Below are 22,016 nucleotides of genomic sequence, written 5' to 3' on the forward strand. Positions count from 1 at the left end.
ATTCAAGTGTTCAGCGCGTGTGTACTAACGGGGACAAGTCCTCTGTAGCGTTCCCACGAGAAGGACCTTCAGGGACGTTGCGATTTTAATTTTGTTTTGATTGGATGATTTTTATTTGGTCGAAAGGCTTATCATTCTTGGGAACATTACGCACAAGGGAACAAGCACCATTGGAAGGGGAAAAGTAGGGACCAAGTTTGGCCCGAGTCAACTCGGCTAGATCTTCTGACAATACTGTAGTTCACGCGAAGGGAATGTCCTGGGATTTGTTGTTCATGAGTATCGGAATTTTCATGTGCAGTGACAAGCGCCTTTCAAGCGCGCTAATGAGCTTGATCACTGTATCATTCCGGAGAGAAACTTTGACTTCTCAAAATCTACTCTTAGTTGACGTAGTTGTAACTTAGGAGGGCTGCGTCGATGGGGAAGTGAAATAAAGTAAAGAAAAGCAAATTGCCTATTCACGGTTAGATTTAAAGCTAGAAGCTTGTGGACCGGCCATGTTATCATACATATGTTTTAACCGTGACAGACAGAACAGCACTAAACTCCTTAAAAAGGATCTCAACTAGCAGGGAGGCTTACTGGTTGGCTATTTACAAAGCTTGGCCAAGGATTTGAACAGGATATTAACGGCAGAGTGATCCCAACGGCGGAGGTGACGAGCTTGATAGAACAAACAACAAAGGCTAGAATAACTGAAATATATTTGTTTTTAAAAAAACAAATTTGAACAGGAGATTCCCATGAATAAATTCGGCTAATGGTTAAAGAGGGAGCATGGCCTCCAGGTTACGGCCCCGCGCCTCTTCTCCACTAAGCCACGCTGTGTCAAATAGTTGGTTTTATCAAGTGAGTTGATTATTTGCCCACCGTAAAGAGATTCAAAAGCTGACTCACGTATGACTAACGCTCGACTAACTCGAATCTCTCTACGGTGGCCAAATTAGCTATCATCTCAGTTAATAAAACCAGCACAATTTTTTTTCATGCTCAAACACCAAGCAGGTTTAGCAGCCCAACATCTATTATCAGCAAACTGACTGGAAATTAATCAAGAGAAAAAGCCAAATAATGAAAGAAAACACTGCTGAAAAGGTGTTGCTTGAGTGAGTAGGCAAATTAGCCATCTCTCTCATCGTCCTTTGTTCAAAAGAGACAGAACAACAAATGGCATAATGACTATTAAAAATAGAAAACTTTGTTGTCTTCTTTTTGAGGACTTGATAGATTAACTGTTTAGCGCTCTAAAAGCTATTTCAAAGACAAAAACTTTACAATTAATGTCAGTTTAATAAGAGTCATACCACTGAACAAAAAACGTTTAATATTAGAAAGCTCTTGTACACCGTTATTATCAATGATCTTTGAATCAAAAGAAGTACGCTCAGCCAAACAAAAAAGGCGTTTCCCAATGACACTAATGATGGCGTTTAATTTACCGTTATTTAAGTCATTTTGATGAAAGTAAGGGCCCCAGTTGTTCAAACAGCAGGTTACTCAATCCAATGGACAAAATCCATTCCAACTAATTCATCTTATCCACTAAACAACCAGGGACAGATTATATACACCTGATCTTATTTGCTGCGCAGCCGGAGTACGTCACTTTAGACTTGGGTCCAGTTGTTCAAAGCCCGATTAAGCTAATCTTGGGTTAACGTGAACTTTGATTAGAGTTTGTTTACTTACCCACACGAATTCTTCCTAAAAATTTTTGTCCCTCAGTTTTGCCTTAAACTGTTCTTTACCATTGGCTTCAAATTAGCCTTAAAAACATTCTTAACGAGCGCGATGAAAATTAGGGTTAATCGGTTTCGAACAACCGGGCTCTGGTTGTCATGTGCCGCTACAGCACCTACGACGCAATCGTCGACAATATTTACTTTCAATCTCAGTACAGCCCTAGGTATCACTATTCGCTATGCCGCTGATGAATTGGAAAAGATTGCTGCACAACTTCTTACGAGTGCTCCATGCTTTCCGTCAGTTTGGAATTTAAAGAATCCTGAGATAAATTTTACCGCCAAGGTACCGCCGAATACGTTCTCAATAAATATATTTATCACTATTATACCGGAGTAATCGCCGATGTGCCTGCGAAGATGAGCCCCAGCAAACTTTGCAGCACATCAGCGATACTGAAAGACCGAGGGACGTCAGCGATCAAGACCGTCCGTCGTCGGCTTTTGTTCTCATATGTCGGAACAGTATCCCAAGTAGTACCGCAGCCTACGTTGCAGGTGCGTCGGCGGCATAAGGAACCGCGTGCTATACGCGGAATGACAATCCCAGGTATTACCGCACGTTATGTCACAGGTATGTCGGAACATATGGAAACTGGTCCTCACGCAGCTATCACGTCACGTACCATATAAGGATACCCTCCGCCATTTTCTTTTTCGTAAGACTGAGTGTCCTTTGCTTTTGACTTTTCTAAGCTTTAAATGCAATTGCTTAAAAGTAATCTCGTTAACTACACTCTAATCATTCAAAGCAAATAGAAATTTATTTAACCAATCGTGTGCAAAAAAAAAACTAATCTTGCCTAGATTACGTACGTTTTCTAGACTGCAAGCAGTCCCTTTCTGGTCAGTCGAGATGGTGCGCTCACAGCGCAGCGAGACTGGAGCCTTTCCCCAAGCCCCCCTCCGCTCGTTTGCTCCAGTTTTTTCGCGCTCGGCTATTTCGCGCAACCTCTCGACTATCCAGAAAGGGACTGCTTGCAGTCTAGTACGTTTTCACGCAGTTTGTACTAGTTGCATACTCAGCTCTGCTCGGCTTGGTTACTTATTGTGTAATTTGTTGACTACCCTTACAACTGTTACCCTAGTAACTAATACACAAATATAATGATCCAATCACTTGTTATTTTAGTAAAACGTTTGTTCCGATCATCAGTTTTTTTACTTTAAACGTTCAGACAATAAAAGTCTCCTTGGTCCATGTACTCCTCGCTGTCGGCTGCAACTAGCCTTGTTGCTGGTGACGAGCTTTGCGTTACCAAACCTGCGGAGTTGCGTGACTCAACTGTAACGTAAATAATGTCCCCATCAAACGTACTGTTGGACAGAGGAAGAGAGACATTTGTTGTCAAGCCAACATCTTGGAACCGCAGAATGTCGGTTGCATTTGGCCTTCTGCCGACTGCCACGCGGAATCCACTGATGTCGGATTCATTGTCGTTAAACCCGTACCAATGAGCCCGCAGTGTTTTGTTGTAGAGATGACAGCTGGAGTGTAAGCCAAAAACGTCATGCGTGCGGTCTTCACTCACAATCACCGAGCCCTTCAAATGGAAAGTAAAGCAATTTCTTAAATAACTTATTATGTTTTCCTGTTAGCCTTATATTAGCTAAATTCAAGTCATATAATTACCATACTTCGAGTTTTCTTTTCACGCTTTCTTTTTCTTATCTTCCTATACTTTGTCACAGTGAAATTCATTGCCTAATAACTGATTAATTTTATATCAACAGTTTGTTTTGCTCATGCATCTCGATTAGTTTTATAGTTACACGGAATAATGTTGCACAAGCCACTTGTCTTATAGTAATAAAGTGGCTGTTGTTGCAATTCAAATACGAAGTCAATCAAAAAAGTTACTTTACGATATAACCTAAAAAAGAATAAAGGCGGAAGAAATAGTTTGAGAGAAAGATTAAGTGCCTACGATTGTCAAGAAAACTTCTCTCTGTTTTTAACCATTGTGAAGAAACAACGATCTTCTCGAGGTTTCTGGTATCTTTAAAGCTAAGTTACAAGCCGAAGCTTTTTCCCTGTGAAAAGTTCATCCAAACATAGCCTGCCGACGAGGTTCCTGTCAAAACAACACCTTGGCCTTTCAGAATTTTGAGGTTTAAATGTGTCTCCACTTTTGGCTTTCACTTTGTTTTAAGTCAAAAAGGTTTAGAACGGAGCCTATAACCTATAACAATGCAACAGTAAACGTTATATCTAAGAGAAGCAATTCACACCTTTGAGGGTGGCGTGTCATCAACGTAGAGTGGAAAAGACGCGCGCTCTGTGGTAAGTCCAACGTTGTTTTTGCACCTCACCACAATGTAATAGCTTTCTCCGGCCACCAGATGCAGACCCGATGCCTCCACAGTGGAATTCAACCCATTATCAACAAAGTTGGTCATAAGGGCACTGCTGTTTCTGATAGCATAGCTGCATAATTTCACACCGCTTTCTTCGTCCCGAACGCCAGCGATATTTGCCACGAGAGTACAATCTGCGACGCACGATGTAACGGAAAACTGTGGTTCTATATCACCGAGGATAGGGGATGTCAAATCAACTCTTGTTTCATCTGTGGCTGTCACATTAACAAGGCCAGCACCATTTGTCACTCTTATACTAATGTAGTAAGATCCGTAATGATTCAAACGGCAATCGTTGCACTTAACGTCCGTTGAGTTGGCAGCTATTTCGGTCATGGACTTTATCTGGCATCCGACAGGTAATGTTCCAACGCAGTATTCCGTCTTGCTGATGCCACTCTCGATGTCCTGGGACTTCCACTTGGCGTAAAGGTGGTCTGCAGGACCAATCCAGCGTTTTGAACCAGTTGAGACCTGAATGCGAAACATGAATTGTGCAGTTATTGTAGAACTGAAATCATTACCCTGCATTTATTCGATCTTATGCCGCTGTTACTTTTCAGTCCAATACTTATGAAACACTGATTAGTGAGATAGCAGCCTTCTTCTGCTTATGTATAAGGGGGTTAGTTTCTTACGAAACTGTGGTGCTGTATAGGTGGAGCGTGGGAACGAAAGAATTGATAAGGTAATTTGGAATCTCTCTACGAAAGCAAAGTTACTTTATCAACCCTGTTAATAAAACCAAACATTCGCTTCTCTGCTTATGTCCAACTTAAGGAGGAAATAAAACACTGGTGCATGGAAAAATAAACAAATGAGCAAACAACTTAACTGATTGATCAATTCAAGTTCAATTTTGTCAAATTCGTTATCTAAGGAAACTAAACTTGAGATAAACCTTGAAGAAACAACCTGACCGAAATAAAAGAACAATGATACTTTCATATTTCATAAAAATGGCAGGAGACCATTGAGACATCAGTCCTCGTTTCTTCTCAATCCATTCTAATTTTATATTTTTAGTTCCATTGTTTACCCAGGGGTTTAGGCGCTTTTTACTTTAGCTGCATTCAGTTTAGCGCAATGCTAATGAAAAACACTTGACTCTCTTTACCTCAGTTAATTCAGGAGGAGAGACATCGACTGTAAATCCATTAGACCAACCATGTGACGTCATCCCAGCGCCATTTGTCGCTTCTACTGTCACGTAATACCTCACACCATGCGTCAGTGTCAAGTTTTCTGCCTTTCCAAACGTGATCCGTCCAGTAGTTGTAAAGTTCAAGGCGTCCTGGTTATCAGGGGAGGTTCCTAGACTCCAGCGGTATGACACGATTCCACTTTCCTGATCTTCAAATGGTTTCCAGACTGCTTTCACTTCAGTTGTGGATGACTGATACTCGACATCGGTAAATAAGGATGAGCCATCGCGAACTAGACCAGAATTTGGGGACGTAAGGTCTACAATGATGCCATCAGAGAAGGAAGTGGAACTAAAGCCATCATTATTGGTACACGTGACCTTGCTGATGTAACGGGCACCTGGAACAAGGCTGAGGTTTTCACGAGTAAGGTTGCCGCTACTTTCGACGGCTTCCGAAAACATAATTGTGTCATTTCCAAACGCAGATCCGTTATGTGAAACAGACTGTTCTACAAGTGACCACGAACAATTGGCGACACCAGACTCCTCATCTTCAAAACCTTCCCACTGAATCGACACGAAGCTTGTAGAATTTATAAAATCAGTGTCATGACCAACACCATCGATTACAACACCCTGGGATGGAGGCGTTGTGTCAAACATCAGCTTCCTTGATGACATCACTGTCCTCAGACCGGCACCATTTTCAACTACAACTGTGACGTAATACTCCGCCCACCAGTCAGGTCTGAAAGGACCAATGGTTCCAAACGTAGAAGCACCTACGGGAATAAGGCTACTTCTACAGGCGTGCTGTGTTGTGCCAAGGCAGTACCCACTGCTACTAATACCACTTTCACGATCCTTAACACCATCCCAAGAAACACTGATCTCAATTGTTTTCGTCCTTTGATCGATCACCTTATGCGAGACTACAATTTCTGTCAGCAGCGGTGGACTAGGATCTACAATGAATCCATCCGAAAACTGCATCGAAGTTAGGCCACTAGAGGACGTGGCTTTTACTGTAACGTAATACGAAGTACCAGCCACCAAGACATCAAGGTCTGGGACGTTTGGGGCCAAAACCAGTGCAACATTGAGCTTTAATCCTATACTTCTGTAACGAAGGACATCTTCTTTGCCTGCGGCTGTTCCAACTGCCACCTCATAATTGACAACGGGATCCTTGTTATCAGCAAAAAATGGATTCCAATTAGCACCAACTATTTTAGTGCTCGTCAAATAAACAAGGTCTGTACCTTGCTTTGAACCATCTCGAACAACAGCTGGAATAGGCCAAATAGGTTGAATTATGAAACCGTTAGAGCGCACAGTTGATTGTAAATCTGCTCTGTTTAGACATGTTAAAACATTATGATAAGTCGTGTTTCTTATGAGGCGAAGATCTTTGTATGTCTGATTGATTGAGAAGACACCCCTTTCTCCATAAATTGAGTTGTTGCCGATCTCATCGTTATACCATATCACTCCACTGTTACTTTCAATGGTCCATGTACACGACTTAACACCGCTTTCAGCATCTTCTGTACCAAACCAAGTCATAGAGACATTCCAATCTTCGAGTACGACATTGTAGTCCACTCCAGGTATATCACTTCCATCGCTGACAACACCCATTAATGGAGGACTAACGTCCAATAGCATTCCATTAGAACTGCGCGTCTCGCATAGACCTGCACCGTTGGTCACTTGCACTGTCACGTACACCTTTGTGCCCTCGAGCACATTGCAGTCTGCGCAAGTAAATGACTTATTTCTGCCAACGCTTGTCATTGGCTTAATCTGACAACCAAGCGGTCTGGTCCCCAAACAATATTGGCTTTGCACGATGCTGCTCTCTTTGTCTATAATGTTTTCCCAGTGCGCGGACAATCCCATTTTAGGGGAGAAATAGTCGATGTCCTCACCACCAGGGCCATCTTTGATGTCCACGTTCTTAGCAAGGGGTGATGATGTGTCTATTACAAGTCCATCGCTCGAGATATTGGTGCTTAATCCAGCTGGGTTATAGGCTATGATCGTGATGTAGTATACGCCACCTTGTGAAAGGCCAAGATCACTCTTATTGATCCGAGTGGCCAGGTGCACGTTTTCAAAGCTAACAACATTGTCTTGGTAGGGCTGAGTTCCAATGGCAACATGATACTTCTCTATACCGCTTTCGAGGTCTGAAAACGGTGGCCATGATGCTGTGATGGATTTGCTGTCTGATTGATACTGGAAATTGCCATCCCGGGATACGCCTGTTAAGATAGATCCGGTCTTAATAGGTGGTGTATTGTCGACAACAAACACTGAAAATGAAGAAGAGGCAAGCCCTGCGTTGTTCATGCATTCGATGCTGGCATTGTATTTACCATCGGGAGGAAAAACGTTCTTAGGAAGAGATATATTCCCAGAAGAAGTACTTCTCGATTCTTCGAAGAAAATATTTCCAGCCCGATCAAGGATTGAAATGTTGCATCTCTTTATTCCACTTTCTGGATCGCTAAACTCTTCCCACGAAATAACCATACTGTTGTTCCTGATGAACGTTTTCTTTCCTTTGCCGGGTGGCGATTTTCCAACATAAACGTTTCCTAGATGAGGTGGAGTACTGTCAAAGACAAGCGCGTCAGAGCATGATTGCGACACGAGTCCAGCTCTGTTCCTTGATGTTACAGTTACGTAATATTTCACACCCGATCTAAAGACAAGATCTGTCATTGTGGTATTGGCAAAGTTTGACCGGCCGATGTTTATGAGTGGTTGGACTTGAGTGCCACATCTGCTTGTGCCAATAGCCCATTTGTAGTACCAGACTTCACTTTCAGGCTCAGGGAATCTGTTCCAGTAGACTGCAATGATTGATGATGAAGCGGAATAAAACGCTTGCTCTAGGCTGCTGTATTTCCATCCATCTTGGGATCCAAAGCCTGGGTAGATTGTGCTGAGTATTGGTGGAGTTCCATCTGCTATGACGCCATCTGAAACCAGTTCCCTGACAGCTCCTGCCTGGTTTGTCACTTTCAGGTGCACATAATATTTCGTTCCACTTGTTAACCTAAGAATCACTTTACTTTTCACGTGTGTAGAAAGACCAACATCAGTGAAGTCTTGAACACTGGTCTTGTCATTTACACTGGTACCAATACTCCACTCGAACGTCTCAACACCACTCTCCAGATCCCAGATTCCTTCCCAGTTAGCTGCAATGCTTGTCAGAGAGGACTGGTATTTAAGGTCTGGTTCAATAATCCCATCATGCACCACACCATGGCTAGGAAGACTTAAATCAACAAGTACTCCATCAGAGCCGATGCACTTGCGTAGTCCTGCATTGTTTACAGCACAAACAATAAAGTAATAGACATCGTCAGTAAGCGATAGACCTAACACAGTAGCTGAAGTGTTGAGTTTAGCGTTCTTAAATGAAGATACATCGGGTGTGCCCGCACGACTTCTGCTTATCCCATATTCGTAATACCGAATGCCAGACTCGAGGTCTGCAAATCCTTCCCATTCTGCAGACATCGCTGTGGTATTGTCTTGATAATCAATCTCTGAACCCATGTTTCCATCACGCACTTGAGCGTTTCGTGAACTCGGAGGTGTTACGTCAGCAATGAAGCCATCCGAAGATACTTCGGAACTAAACAACCCGGCCTTATTTTCAGCCTTTATCTTCACGCAGTACCTCTGACCATTGATCAGCGTAATGTTTGTTAACACAAATGAAGTGGCCGTGGGAGGGTCTACTTTTACAAATCCATTTCCAGTTACATGATAATTTCCTGTGATGCAACCTCCAACTGCGTAGTAATACTGCTTGACGGAAGTGTGAGGCTCTGGGAAGCTTGACCATGAGCCGTAGACATATTTCACATCAGCCTGATAGTCGATATCAACTTCGGGCGTTGGACCATCGAAAACGTTTCCAGGGGATGAAGGGGTAGAGTCTGGTATCACAAGGACTGAATATGCGTCTTTATACAATTTGGCAGCATTGTAAGCTCTTATGACAACATAGTAACCTTTACCTTGTGACAGGGCGAGATTTCGGAATGTTGCCGATGTTGGGAGATTAGGTCCTGGAACTATTCTGAAATCAGAGTCTGATAGTTGCTTGTCTGAAGGGATAATGGCCCACTCATATCGGTGGAGTCCACTATGTGCATCGGAAAAACCAACCCACTGCACCGTAACTGACGAAATGCTCGGTATGTAGACACACTGGGTTCCGTTAATGAAGTCATCTTCTCCTGTCACTACAACTTTGCCTGTGAACACGGGATGGGATGTATCCACAGTAACGCCATCAGTAGTGACGTCAGTGCTTAGACCCACTGCATCAACTGCTTTTACAGTCACGAAGTACTTCGTGTTATTCTTCAGTGCTAACCCGGTGTGAGTGATGTTTGTTGCCTTCCCAGCAGATGTCCAGGGAACAATTACGTTTCCACTGGCTTCTGTAATCCTGTACTTGTATTCCACGATCCCACTTCCCTTGTTTCCATCGGTGAAACCATTCCAGTTCGCTGCTATCATTGTGTCCTCTGATTGGTAGTCAATATCACTGAAGTGTCCATCGTTAACAGCACCGGCTTGCGGTAAATCTTGGTCTATCAACAAGCAGTCTGATGTAGCTTGGGTGTAAAGTCCAGCTTCATTATAGCCTCTGACTACCGCGCAGTAACTTTCTCCAGAAACAAGATTGAGATTTGTTGCTGTAGGAGAGCGGTTAACTGCCGTGGACTTAAATGAAGTAACGAGCCCGACACCATAGCGTTGCACTGCCCAAGTGTATCGCGAAATGGGAGAATGGGGATCAGTGAATCGGTCCCAATTTGCGTTGAACGTATTTGTCCATTTTGCGTATTTCATGTCCAATCCAGCTTGATTGCCATCGTATATTTTCCCTGCTACAGGCGGCGATGTATCGACAATAACTCCATCGCTTGTGAGGTCCGAAAACGGACCCGCTTTCGTGAAGGCTCGGACAACAAATTTCACCATTGAACCGTCTGTCACACTGCTGAAGGTCCTTTGGGCATTTGTGTTGAGGTTCACGTTTGTAAAAGGCAAAAGGTCGGTGGTCTGACTGGTGCCAAATGGAGTGATGAGAACTTTCCAGTGATACTTGCCAACGCCATTTCTTACTTGCACTCCTCCCCAGTTCACCTGAAGTAACTTGGAAGCTTGATAACTTAGGTCAGCTCCAGCTCCATCACGGATCCATCCGCCTTGTGGTTTGGATGTATCCACGACTAGTATACCACTGCAGACAACTCGGTGTGTTTGGCGCCTTAAGTCAGATGCTTTAATGGAGACCTTGTAACTCTGATTGTCTTGCAATGTAAACCCAGTAACAGTTTGGTGTATAGTGCTGTCTGGCAGAGAGCCGGTGAAGGCTGAGTTTAGAGAGCAAGTTGAGGATCCCGAGAGAAGAAACCAACTGAGATGGATCTGTCCACATGACACAGAAAATCCAGTGATCTCCAGGAACAACTTGTCCGTGACGTACTGGTATGTGGTAGCTGACTGGAACTTTGAGTCCATGAATTGCACTTTGCCGGCTTTTAAAGCAATCCTATCGGTTATTTCCCCGGGGCATGTTCCTTGGATTCCATCACACCTTTCAGAATGAAAGTTAGAAAATGAAGCAAATATCTGATTTTCTTTATCTTTTAACAGAAGGGAGAGGTATTTAAGCGCCTGCAAGTTCAGCGTTACTGCTTTCAGGTGGTCAAAAAAATAGATGTCATCTTCCTCCAATCCGTTGGCGCTTCATCTGAGTTAACTGGATACACTAGAATGCTTTCAGGTGGTCAAGAAAATACATTTTATCTTCCTCCAATCCGTCGGCGCTTCATCTAAGTTAAGCGGATGCACCAAAAAAAAGCAGCCCTAAATGTCACATAGCCCTATATCTTTGAATAGAGTGAATAAAGCACCCAAACATGTGAGATTCAAGTGTCTAATATGCCCAAGGGGACAACAGCTGGGCAGCTAGAACATGATAGCTTGTAAAATTTGTCATCCTGTGACTTCTTTCCGTATAAATCATCAGGTTTTTTTTTCTTAGAGGCCTTAAAATATTTCCATTACAAATTTCTTATGTTGAATATAACAATTTTAGTACAAGATCCTAGCTATGCAAGACCTCAAGACCTTAAATGAGGCATGTACATCTATCAAACAAACCCTAGCTCCTTTGAGTTGACAAATCTTAAAGACTGTTTATGTTACCTCCCGGGAGGGGCGTGGGGGGAGGGAGAAGGGTATTTCATCTGCCGTAAGTGGGTATTTATGTTACCGTAGATTAATTAGTTCATTCATGTTTTCCTTTCTCTAGTCTTACCTCTCTGGCCGATCACAGATGTCAACAGCAGGACGGCAAATCGTTCCGCTTGATCTCATTAATGGTTTGCAATTACCATCACCAACACACTGCGATGTTTTAATACAACTTGAGGACGGATAAGATGATTGACAAGAGTAGCCTTGTCCTAAGCACCTACGAGTAACAAAATAATGTACATTTTACCCCTCTTTATGCCTTTTATTTTTACGTTGGCTTCATTATTTTGGTCGCATTCTAAATGGCAGCAAATTAAAACCCGCGAAAATTGTCCTAACACAACAAAAATTGATGACATTATTCACTTGCCACAAAAAGTGTGGTGATGGTGGTGATAAGCATTCGATAAATACTTCCTCAACGACAATAGCAATCACAACAAAAAATATAGAAAGATTACACACGAATCCTGGAGAGATCCATATTTTCCCACACATATTTTCACCATGTATTTATATGAATATATACCTGCCGGCACTACATTTGTCCTGTTTGGTGCATTTGTTTCGATCATCACACGGGACTGTTGGGCGATTTGACCAGGCACTCTTAGCTCGAGATGCTGAGTCATACAAGTCACACCACAGACACTGGTTTGAAGGATGAACTGTTTGATGGCTATAGTCCCGACCTGTTAAGAAAATGAACCGGTATCAAACGTGACGTCTTTTCTAAATTCACATAGAAGAGACTGTTTTATGAGTCCGTAAGTTATGTCACGACGCTCTCATATGGGCTCTTAATCATAGAGCTAAATGGCGAGCAGATCCGCAGACAACTGTGACCATAACTGGCACCAATTTTACTTTTACATTTTTGCATCGTCTTTCTTATCACCTGATTTCTGTTTTTGGCGACGATTCCTACATCAAACTAACAGAAATATTTTAAAGCCGAATTGATTTAGATTTCTCTTTGATGCACTCCAGTTTTGGATAAAATTTATCGCACATAAAAAACAAACTGTGCTTGAAAGTTGAGCAGAAATTTGGAAAGTGCGTTAGCTACGTCTCAGCTGCAGTTGTCCTATTACTAATCTGAAGAAAATATCCAATGAGCATGCACGTGTAAATTTAACAGTTATTGTAAAAACAGTACTATGCTCAAAAAACCATAATGGAGAACAGTGCTACTTTTAGCACCAGTTGTTATATGTACCTGCTATTTTACACGTGCACTTGTTATTCACAAAGCCGAATCCTGTTTTGAGACTGCAACTGTTACCATTACAGTATTGACATACTGAGTCACAAGTAAAGGGCGTGGCCCTGCATATGCCCCTGAGACACGTGTCATAACGTGTGCACTGATCACTGTCATCACATGCCTCGCCCTCGCGGCTGCTCCACGTGCTGGTGCTGCTTCTTGGGTCACACCACTACGAAAAAAAAATTGTTTATTTAAACAATATTTAAACGCGACATTTGCTTTAAGGGCAACTTGGTGCTCATCGAGAGGGCTTACGTCGGATCAACTAAATAACATAACACTCGGCAGAGACGGACTAATTTACAAGTCTAACACAAGTACAAATTAAAAAAAGAAAACTACCAAGCTGAACTAAGAAAAACAAGATGAATGGGAAACAAATGACTGAACTTGCTCTAATAAACAAACATTCGACCGAAATTGCAAATCCGGAGATCTAAACAGAAAATATTCAATCTTTTTCTTGACCGAAGCCAACAGCCATTTATCTCCCAGTAAGTGGGCAGCAGAGGTTTTCACACCACCGCAAAAAAATTTGATAGTGCATCATCGCCTTTTGAGAATTGCGTAAAACACGTGCAGGAAAAGCATCTTATGTAGATATATTAGGGACGAATGTAATTAAAGTGTCTTCATAATGGAGACGTCCTGAACGTGGAGATATTATAGTTATAACATAAACGTTTTGACCTCGCCGCCAAAGAGCGAGTGTGACACATACACTACAACTGCTCAGAAGCTGTTAAACTCACCTGGCAGCGATTCCCAGGTCTATATTGATTTTTAGCAAAGCATGTTCTCTGGCTAACCATCGTTATAATGCAGTATCCAGACCGGATTGGACAGCCACTTCCATCATGTGACTCGCACGGTAGGCACCTATACGGTGTTCCAACGCATGCTCCATTCAAGCAACGGTCATTTTTGGTCTTCAAGTTATTGTCACTGCAGGGAAGGTTGTTGTTGTTGGTCCATTGGTGTTTGGTATTGCTGTCACATTGCTAAAAGACAAATTGTACACAAATAGTTTTTTTCTTCTATGCTAACGCTTCTCTTGGCTTGAAGTTGCTGACAGGAATTACACATCACCATTTCTCTCCCCATCTCTGGAAATTAGTTATATCACAAAAGCAACCACAAAAAACCAAACTTGTAAAATTCCTTACTGTACGGTTTAACCGCGTTGCTCTGATTCTACTTGAAAAAATAGCAAGGTATCATAAAATGTATTCAAACAAGCTTTTTGTTCAATTAGTGTCGTAAAACCGTTTCCAAATTAATTACTGCCGTGATCATACAAGACTTAGAATCGCGTTTATATTTTCTTGAAGAAAATGGCACACACACGAGAATAGTGCAAAATAATTCTGGCCTTTGATGCTAACGCAAAATTACTCTATTTAACTGAGAAGCTGAAAACAGCGAGCAGCAAACATAGGGTGCGTTCCTTTGGGATGATCCAGATCAGGATCAATGATTATGGTGCATCAAATCCTTGCCCAGAGTGGATTCCTCGCTTCCTGTGATGCGCCATGATCCGAGTGATCTTGGATTATTGATCTGATCTGGATCATTCCAAAGGAACACACCCATGGGGTAAACATAGTCACGTGATCATTTCTGCCGTTTGCCATTTGCCGTAAACATGATTCTAAATCTCTCTAATGAGCCAATCAGAAACTGAAGCAAATACTTGAAGCAAGCGCGGGATATATGTACAACAAATACATGCTTTGGATTGGTTTTACCTCCAAATGGTAAAGAAAGTACTGTGTGTCGTTCTTAGAGATCAGAGATCATGGTTCGGATTTCTTTGGAGAAGAAAGCGTCTCTAGATAACGTTACCTGACAAGGATATCCTGGTCTTAAGCTCCCATGGCTAAAGCACGTTTTCTTCCCTCCATACACGATCGTGCAGTATCCTGATTTTACACGGCATGCGTCGTTGTAGCACTCTTCACAGTAGAGACACGTGAATGGAGTACTAATGCACGACCCGCTGTAGCAACGATCGTTTCTGGTGCACGCCTTACCATCACTGCATGAAAGAGAATCATCGTTTGTCCAACCATGCTTGTAGGCCCTATCACATCTCTGATTAAAGACACAAAAAAACTAAATTACTTCCTTTGACCTGGCATATCCATAACATAATGTGTATGAAGAGTGCTGCAATTTCAATGAGGCCTTCCCTTAGCTGAAGAGTTGGCTTCAATGGTCTCTCATTTAAGGTGATTCAACCGAAAAAGAAGACATGATTACGACGTTTTTGGTAATTTTGTTCTGACAGTGTAATGTTAGTTGTTGTTGTTGTTGTTGTTCATTGAGTAATAGCACGACAGTTTTCATGTATAATACCTCAAAATTGTGGAAAAAATGAAACCAATGAAATAATAATTTCAGGAGACAAACTGTGATAGTGATTTTTCCATGACAGTTCAGTACTTCAAAACATGACTGATATATCATTGGCAAACGTATTTTCTTTGTAAACTATATGAATAAAACCGGGGAGTCATCGCACTCGTTTTGGGAGAGTCACTTCATAAACAATAATTTTTTTTCCTGGCTTAGCCTGAAAGCGAAAGCACAAAATGATACTGTACTTATACTGTACCTGACACTGGTTCTGTGGGTTGACAGTGTTGTACGAATAACACTCCGCATTTATTCTGCACTGGTTTAGATCACATCTTGTTCCACGTTTGGTATAGCAGGAATAACAACTGCAGGTATAGCTTCCAGCGGTATTGTGGCAGTTATGCTGACATGGACTTGATGTCTGACACTCATTAATATCTGTAGAAAAATTAATAACAATTTATTCAATACATTTCAAAATTGAAATAATTCAGAAAAGCGACCTTGAGATCTAAGTTCGGCTCAGCCATCTATTTAAAATTCAGGTAGCAATCGTAAGAAAAGAGGAAGAAACCGGCGTGAGAGAGGAGGGGGAGAGGGAGGGGGAGGGGGAGGGGAGGGGTGGGTGGGGAAAGGCGAAACAAATACATAGACTGAAATGCAAGCAGTTTGACGGAGAGCCATCAATGAGAACATTGCTCAATATTAACCACCTTTATTAATTACGTGGATTTGTTGTTGCAAGTCATGAAGCAAAAGTAATATTCGTTTATAATGGATAAACTATGTGATAATCTCGCTCGTTGCGACGCCACGACTCTAGCTAATACTGGATCAGCATTCCAAGCTCATCTGATTGATCAGCAATCCTCTCTGGAATGCATTTCAAAGACCTCACTGTGAGACGGGGGGCTCGACAAAAGAAGTAGTTCTGAAATGGCCATTGTAAATTGGCCCGAAAGTAACATACGGTAGGTGTATAAGACAGAGAAAGCTGGGGAATGAGAGTGAGTTGTTTTAATTGATAACTTAGCTGCTAAGTGGTTTAAAAACTGAAAGTTCTGCTGATGGGCCGCCATTCGTATGATAAATGTTTACAAAAAGTTTGTTTCAAGTGACACTTGGAGTTCAATTAGGAAATCATGAAATCAAATTGCTGAAAATCTAAAGGATGTACTTCTTTGTTAAAGTTGGACAATAAAATAGTGAACTATTTATCACATATAACTTTAAATCAGTATTTACTTAGACTTGCAGACTTGAAAGTCCGGTATTTACCTTAAATATACCACTGCAGATCTAGGGATCCCTTGACTGAGGACCGAACAAAATGTCATTGTTTCTCTCAGGTTAGCATTGCGAAGAATCGATAACGACGAAAAAGAATGGTTTTCCAAACGTAAAATAAAACTAAAAAAGTACACATTTTGCCCCTAAAGAATTGAAACTTTAATTTAATTTATTTCCTTGTTTTTTCGCAGTCACATCATTGTTATTACATTTTCAAGCAAACGGAGTGAGCTAAATTGGCAAAGCTATGCACAATATATAAGTCTGCAAAAACAGGTCCGACCTCAGATAATCATGAGGATGCTAAAATCGCAATTACGTAAACGAAATGGGATGCGGGGCAAGGTTTGGGATTTTATCAAAATTTTGTGCTAAATAAATTATGTTCATCTCCCTCCCACAGGCCCAGCCCCCTTCAGGGCCCTCAGAATCATAGGTCTCGACAGAGGGCAGCACTGCATTTTCCTTAGCCACTGTTTATTATGATTTTCAAGGTGGTTTAACCCTTTCTGTCAAGTGAGGTTTGCAAGTTTAAATCAGTACGCGCGACCATTCAATTAAAACTGTTGCCAGGCATAAGCGCATCTCATTGCATTACTGTGTATACGCCGTAGAAAGTCGATCTGCCTAAATCTAGCTATCAGTTGATGGTCCCAATTTTGCAAGTTTTCTCTACAAATGCGTTCTATGGAACTTATAAACGATAAACTGCGATCAGACTTCATCATTTATCTATTCGCGTGGCTCAGTGAGCCATCTTTCCTGTACGATCGCCAGAAACAAGCTTTAATCACATCTTGCCGACTTACCGGTCCCACAGCATGTATTAGTCCAGCCCGGTCTACAGGTACATCCTCGAAAAGCTCGAAAACTTCCGTGTAAGCAACGCCAAGCCTCTCTATTGCATGCCTCTGTGTCGTGTAAATTGTAATTGCAAGTACCGCAATTAACCGCCGAGCTTGTTATATATCGCGATCTTCTCTTGACACCCCAAAAACCACAAGGCAAAGAACAACTACTCCATCCTGACCAAGAGCTGACTGAACAGTCTCTGGAGCCTGCGCAAGGATCAACAGGGGGACGGGGAGGCTGGGATTTGCGTCTTCGTCTACGTCTCCAGAAAAAAGAATTAATTTCGGTGAAAAGTAACAGAATCGATAACGCGACAAAAATCGCCTTTTCTGTGGTTCTCATACTGCACGCTGTAAGGTCAAAGCATGTGTTTGATAAAACTGCTTCCAGACTGAAAACCAATATCTCAAACTTATCAATAGTCATCTATTTACAAAAGGAATTTTTAAGGTTGACCTTGTGACATCATTCAAGCGTAATCCATCGAGTCACACATTTAGAGGTATGCCATAACTCAACAAGCCAAAACATGTTTAACCCGGGGAGGGGGGACGTACTTCCTTATACGAGGCTAATGGGGATGTGCCGCTGGATGGGGTCGCATTTTTACGACTGGATTGACTAGAATGGGGTTGCATTTTCAATAGAGTTACTAGAATGGGGTCGCACATTTTCGGATTTTTGGGGTAAGAAAATTCTATTAAATGGGGATTCGAAATGGTCTCGGTTAAGAAGTTCAGAAAGTTGTTGTTTATTAAATATAACAATCATGACCTTGCATTACATTCCGTTCTTGAAAGTAGATGCATAAATAGAAAGTGACTTAGTTGGGATCGCGAAAATTATATTTTCCCAAAAAGTGACTAGGATGGGGTCTATAACTGGCCACAAAATAGACTATAATGGGGCAGGGGCTCTGAGAGGCCAGCGGCACATACCCAGCAAACCTGAATCCAGGTACCCCCCCCCCCCCCCGGATGTTTAAGTACAGTTGCAACAATCTCTTGCCGCTTAGTCTGTTACAGGAGTGTGGCAGTGAATGTTTAACGTAACCCAATAAAAATATACACTCGATCGAAAAAACGTTGACTCCTAAAAAGCATAAATCGTGAACGATGAGACCCAGTGACTTTATGGGTATAAGTGTACTAAATTTATTTGGTTAATTTTTTTTTTTTCAGAACACGATCTCTGGCTAAAATGATTAAAAATAAATAAAACTACGAGCTTTCGACTGCCCGGACTGCAGTCTTCGACGGGTAAAATGAATGATTAGAAAGCGATGAGAAAAATTTAAACAAAAAGCGTGAACATCGAAATAATAAAAATGTAAATAATTATGAATGTTTGTTAAAAAGAATGTTGTATTGTCCAGGTAACGGGCAAGAATTGTTATCTGCGTTAGGTGTCACTCCGGTATGCTACGCTTCTAATGTTTTTCTGGTTCTCAAGGTGCCTTTGTCAATAATTGACGCGTTTTCAAAATCAATGACATGGTTGTTGGACCAGGCGTGATTAGCAATTCTAGAACCTTTGGCCGCAGTTTTGGTGTTTCTCAAATGTTCTTTTTTTTCGGGTATTGAATGCTCTGCCGGTTTCCCCAATATAACATCACGAACAATTTGTACAGGGAATTGCATACACGACGTTAGTCTGCGATTCCATCGAAGATCTGGGAACTGTTGTTTTAGTGTGGTAAATGGTTTGTATACAACTGTGACATCGTGTTTTTTGAGGATACGTGTCAAAATTTATTTCGCGTGCGACGGCTGATAACCAAAATTAGTTGCACGTGGTAAATGATGTGTGACGCCGGGTCGATGACGGATCGTAATTTTTGGTATGTTCTAGAGTAACGTTACGCATCACGCGTCCTTGTACGTTTTCCATTGTTCCGCTGTTTATATTTTTAAAATGAAATTCAAAGGAAAATATTTGTTATTCACATTTCATTTGAAGACAGCAACCGTTTCTACATTGATTGTTTTTCTATAGCAAACGTACGTGAGACAGATCTGTATCTATCTTTGCCCGCGGGGTCATAGAGTGATTTAGTTGCCAAATTTTCGATTAAACAAAACTAACCTTGAGGAATTAAAAAAGCTAAGTAAATAAAAAACGATATAAAGCTTTCGAATTTTTAAAGTACTAGTAGTGAAAAGATGAAATATGAATGGTTGAAGAGCTTGGAAAGTGAAAAGGTGCACAGAAGACACTATAAAAATAGACATATATACAGATAAAGGTTCTTCGCGTCTGTTCATCGCATAACGTTTAAAAGTCTTTGCCTTGGAAATAGAAAATGCCTCTCTCTCCGACCGCCTAAAAAATAAAAAAAAGGATTTGATAACGCGACAGAAAACTTAACTCATGCCCCCATATGGCCCGAGTAATAATGGCAAGATAGTGTTGCAAATCGAGTTTCGGCTAAGTCTGACCTGTATTAACCTAGTAGAAGCGGAAACGTTTTTGGAACGTCAGGGTCTGTTGGAATTCAAGCAAGCCAGGACCAGCCTCACCTACATTTTACCTTCAGTATATAACAGTTTTCAAGAAAGTAGGTGTCATGGATTGGCACCGCTGGATTTTACTGTTATTGCAAGTTTTACTAGCTTTGATCTTTAGTAAAAATGCTGCGGCATTCGCAGACCTAAAGGAAAAGCGACTTGCTTTTATCCAGCATTCCAAATGCGCTTATTCCTACGAAGTAGCTGTGCACACCGCAAGAGGCTCCAAATCTACAGAGAGTGATGGCTATCAACTACATGCTCTAGTAAGTTTTTCTTTTTATACCATTAGTTTTGTCGGACAAAGTTTCAAGAAATGGTACTGAAATATATGAAATCCATGTATTTTGAAATGTTTGAGTGAATCACTCATTTATTATTTATCTCAAAAATTATCTAAAGAAGTCGGGTCAAATGTTACACTTTGTTAATATCTCATCTAATACCTACGCAGGGACATTTTGCCAGCCGTAACACAGTATCGCACAAACCACTCCACCAGAACGCATGGTGTTTTTAAAAGAACCGTTGCTCTCTTCAACGAAATTATGAAGAGGATTGCAGCGTTGCTTTAAAGCTTGTTTGAATTTATCACATGAGAAAGTTTTTCACCACAAGATTTAAGCAAACGCTTTCAAAACGACATAGATAAGGTGGTTACACGGAAGATGAAACCCTGAAAGATTTTTGCTGAGTTTTAAAACTTGACAGTGTTTCAAACTGCGCACACGGTTTCAGGAACTATGTTGACAAGCACCGTGGAAGGCTTAATCAACTGCATCGAGGCCATTAAATACCCAAACGGTATCCGCAAGAACCGTTTTCTTACTGAGTTATTAACTTTAAAATCCCCTTGACTTGACCCAAAGCGCCTCAGTTTCCGTTCTTTCACGATGAGGGAGCTCGAAGAGAAAATTCTTGGAAGCGGGTACAGAATTTTTGCTGAATGCGGTTGTCTGTGGGGTTGGGGTCGTTATTTGAGAAACAATCGATACAAGCGCTTAAATTTGAGCATTATGTATTGCATATCGACTGAGACAAAATTATGAGTATGGAAAATTCAGATTTTTCAGTTTACAATTACCTTGATTGTTTAAGCTAGCTTTTCCTGTTATGTATTTTTAATTCTAAGCTGCTCGAATGTTTTCTCCTTTTAATCTTGTGATCAACCTGACTTAGGCAGCCAGTCTGGAATGTTCATCACCAAACATAGCTATACATGTCTTAGAGTGCTGTTTCCGAAAATTTAAGATCCATGAAGTATATCTTCCAATTTAACAATTAATTAATAAAAGCTTAGAAAATTTGACTGCATATTGGAGACAACTAAGTTCTCAACTTTCATTTAACAGTGAGATTTGGCCCGGCGGAATGTACTGTTTTCTTTGCTTCACTGTTCGGTATCGTTTGATTTGTAGCTTTCCCAAACCACAAAATTACATGCCTCAAAGCAAGCAGTCAGTTTAAGAGACGGTGGTCCTTCTTGATGGAACAAACTTCGATCCAACTGTTTCCCTAACAGCGAGTCGATCAATTGCACACCGATTTAGCTCAGTTTTGCCCGAGAGCTGCAACTAACATGATTAACCTTTTTATCGAACATAGGTGGATAATGAACTACAATAATTTCAATTTCACTTGCTCACAACAAAATTCCTGAATTTAAAGCAATAACATTGTCTTCCTTTCTGAGACTGCGATGAATGTTGATTAGACTGAAATCGACGAGAGGAAATTAGCAAAACCGTGATCGTTAAGTCTTTGGTTTGAATAATGGATCAGACCATGACGGAATTCCTTGCTCCCTTAAGTCGGTGTTGCTGATTTAAATTAGCTTTTGTACGATTCAATTTAACACCTGAGATATAACCAAACATTTCAATATTATGAAGAAAAAAATTAAGAGAAGTAGCATCCAGGGATGAGTTGCGTTAACCATTGGTTAAGAGGTATTAAAACCTATAGGTTGTTATGGTATTTAACCCGGGTTAGCGCTAACCATGCTTCGAGCAACTGGGCCCTGAGTTATAAGAATTGTATCATCCGCAAATTGAGAGATTTAATAGCTTCCTGTTGATTTGGGAGGTTGATACCTTTGCATCTTGGATCTTGACCAATTTTACATGCTAATATTTCTACCGCAAGAATAAACAAGAGCGGGCTTAGTGGACAACCCTGCC

The 22,016-nt window shown here is 41.3% G+C and overlaps 2 protein-coding genes across 2 annotated transcripts in view; one reads left to right on the plus strand and one right to left on the minus strand.

Annotated features, from left to right (window-relative positions):
* Positions 1-2,740: 2,740 nt before the first annotated feature.
* LOC146459786 (uncharacterized) lies at positions 2,741-17,708 on the minus strand. The gene is made up of 10 exons (XM_085088867.1): positions 17,287-17,708; positions 15,444-15,625; positions 14,672-14,920; positions 13,579-13,827; positions 12,776-12,995; positions 12,086-12,248; positions 11,618-11,773; positions 5,224-10,891; positions 3,978-4,580; positions 2,741-3,289 (listed from the first exon to the last, which is right to left on the minus strand). The coding sequence occupies exons 1-10, from the start codon at positions 17,669-17,671 to the stop codon at positions 2,912-2,914; spliced, it is 8,253 nt and encodes a 2,750-aa protein (XP_084944993.1). The 5' UTR covers positions 17,672-17,708; the 3' UTR covers positions 2,741-2,911.
* A 2,117-nt stretch (positions 17,709-19,825) lies between these two features.
* LOC146459787 (uncharacterized) overlaps positions 19,826-22,016 on the plus strand; it is a 71,826-nt gene continuing 69,635 nt past the window's right edge. The window contains exon 1 of the mRNA XM_085088914.1: positions 19,826-20,102. Within this exon, the coding sequence (XP_084945040.1) occupies positions 19,896-20,102 (207 nt within the window). The 5' untranslated portion in view covers positions 19,826-19,895. The remainder of the gene's footprint in view (positions 20,103-22,016) is intronic.

This window comes from Pavona decussata, unplaced genomic scaffold (genome assembly GCF_977016875.1).
Source record: "Pavona decussata unplaced genomic scaffold, jaPavDecu1.1 SCAFFOLD_216, whole genome shotgun sequence".
NCBI classification, from domain to species: domain Eukaryota; kingdom Metazoa; phylum Cnidaria; class Anthozoa; order Scleractinia; family Agariciidae; genus Pavona; species Pavona decussata.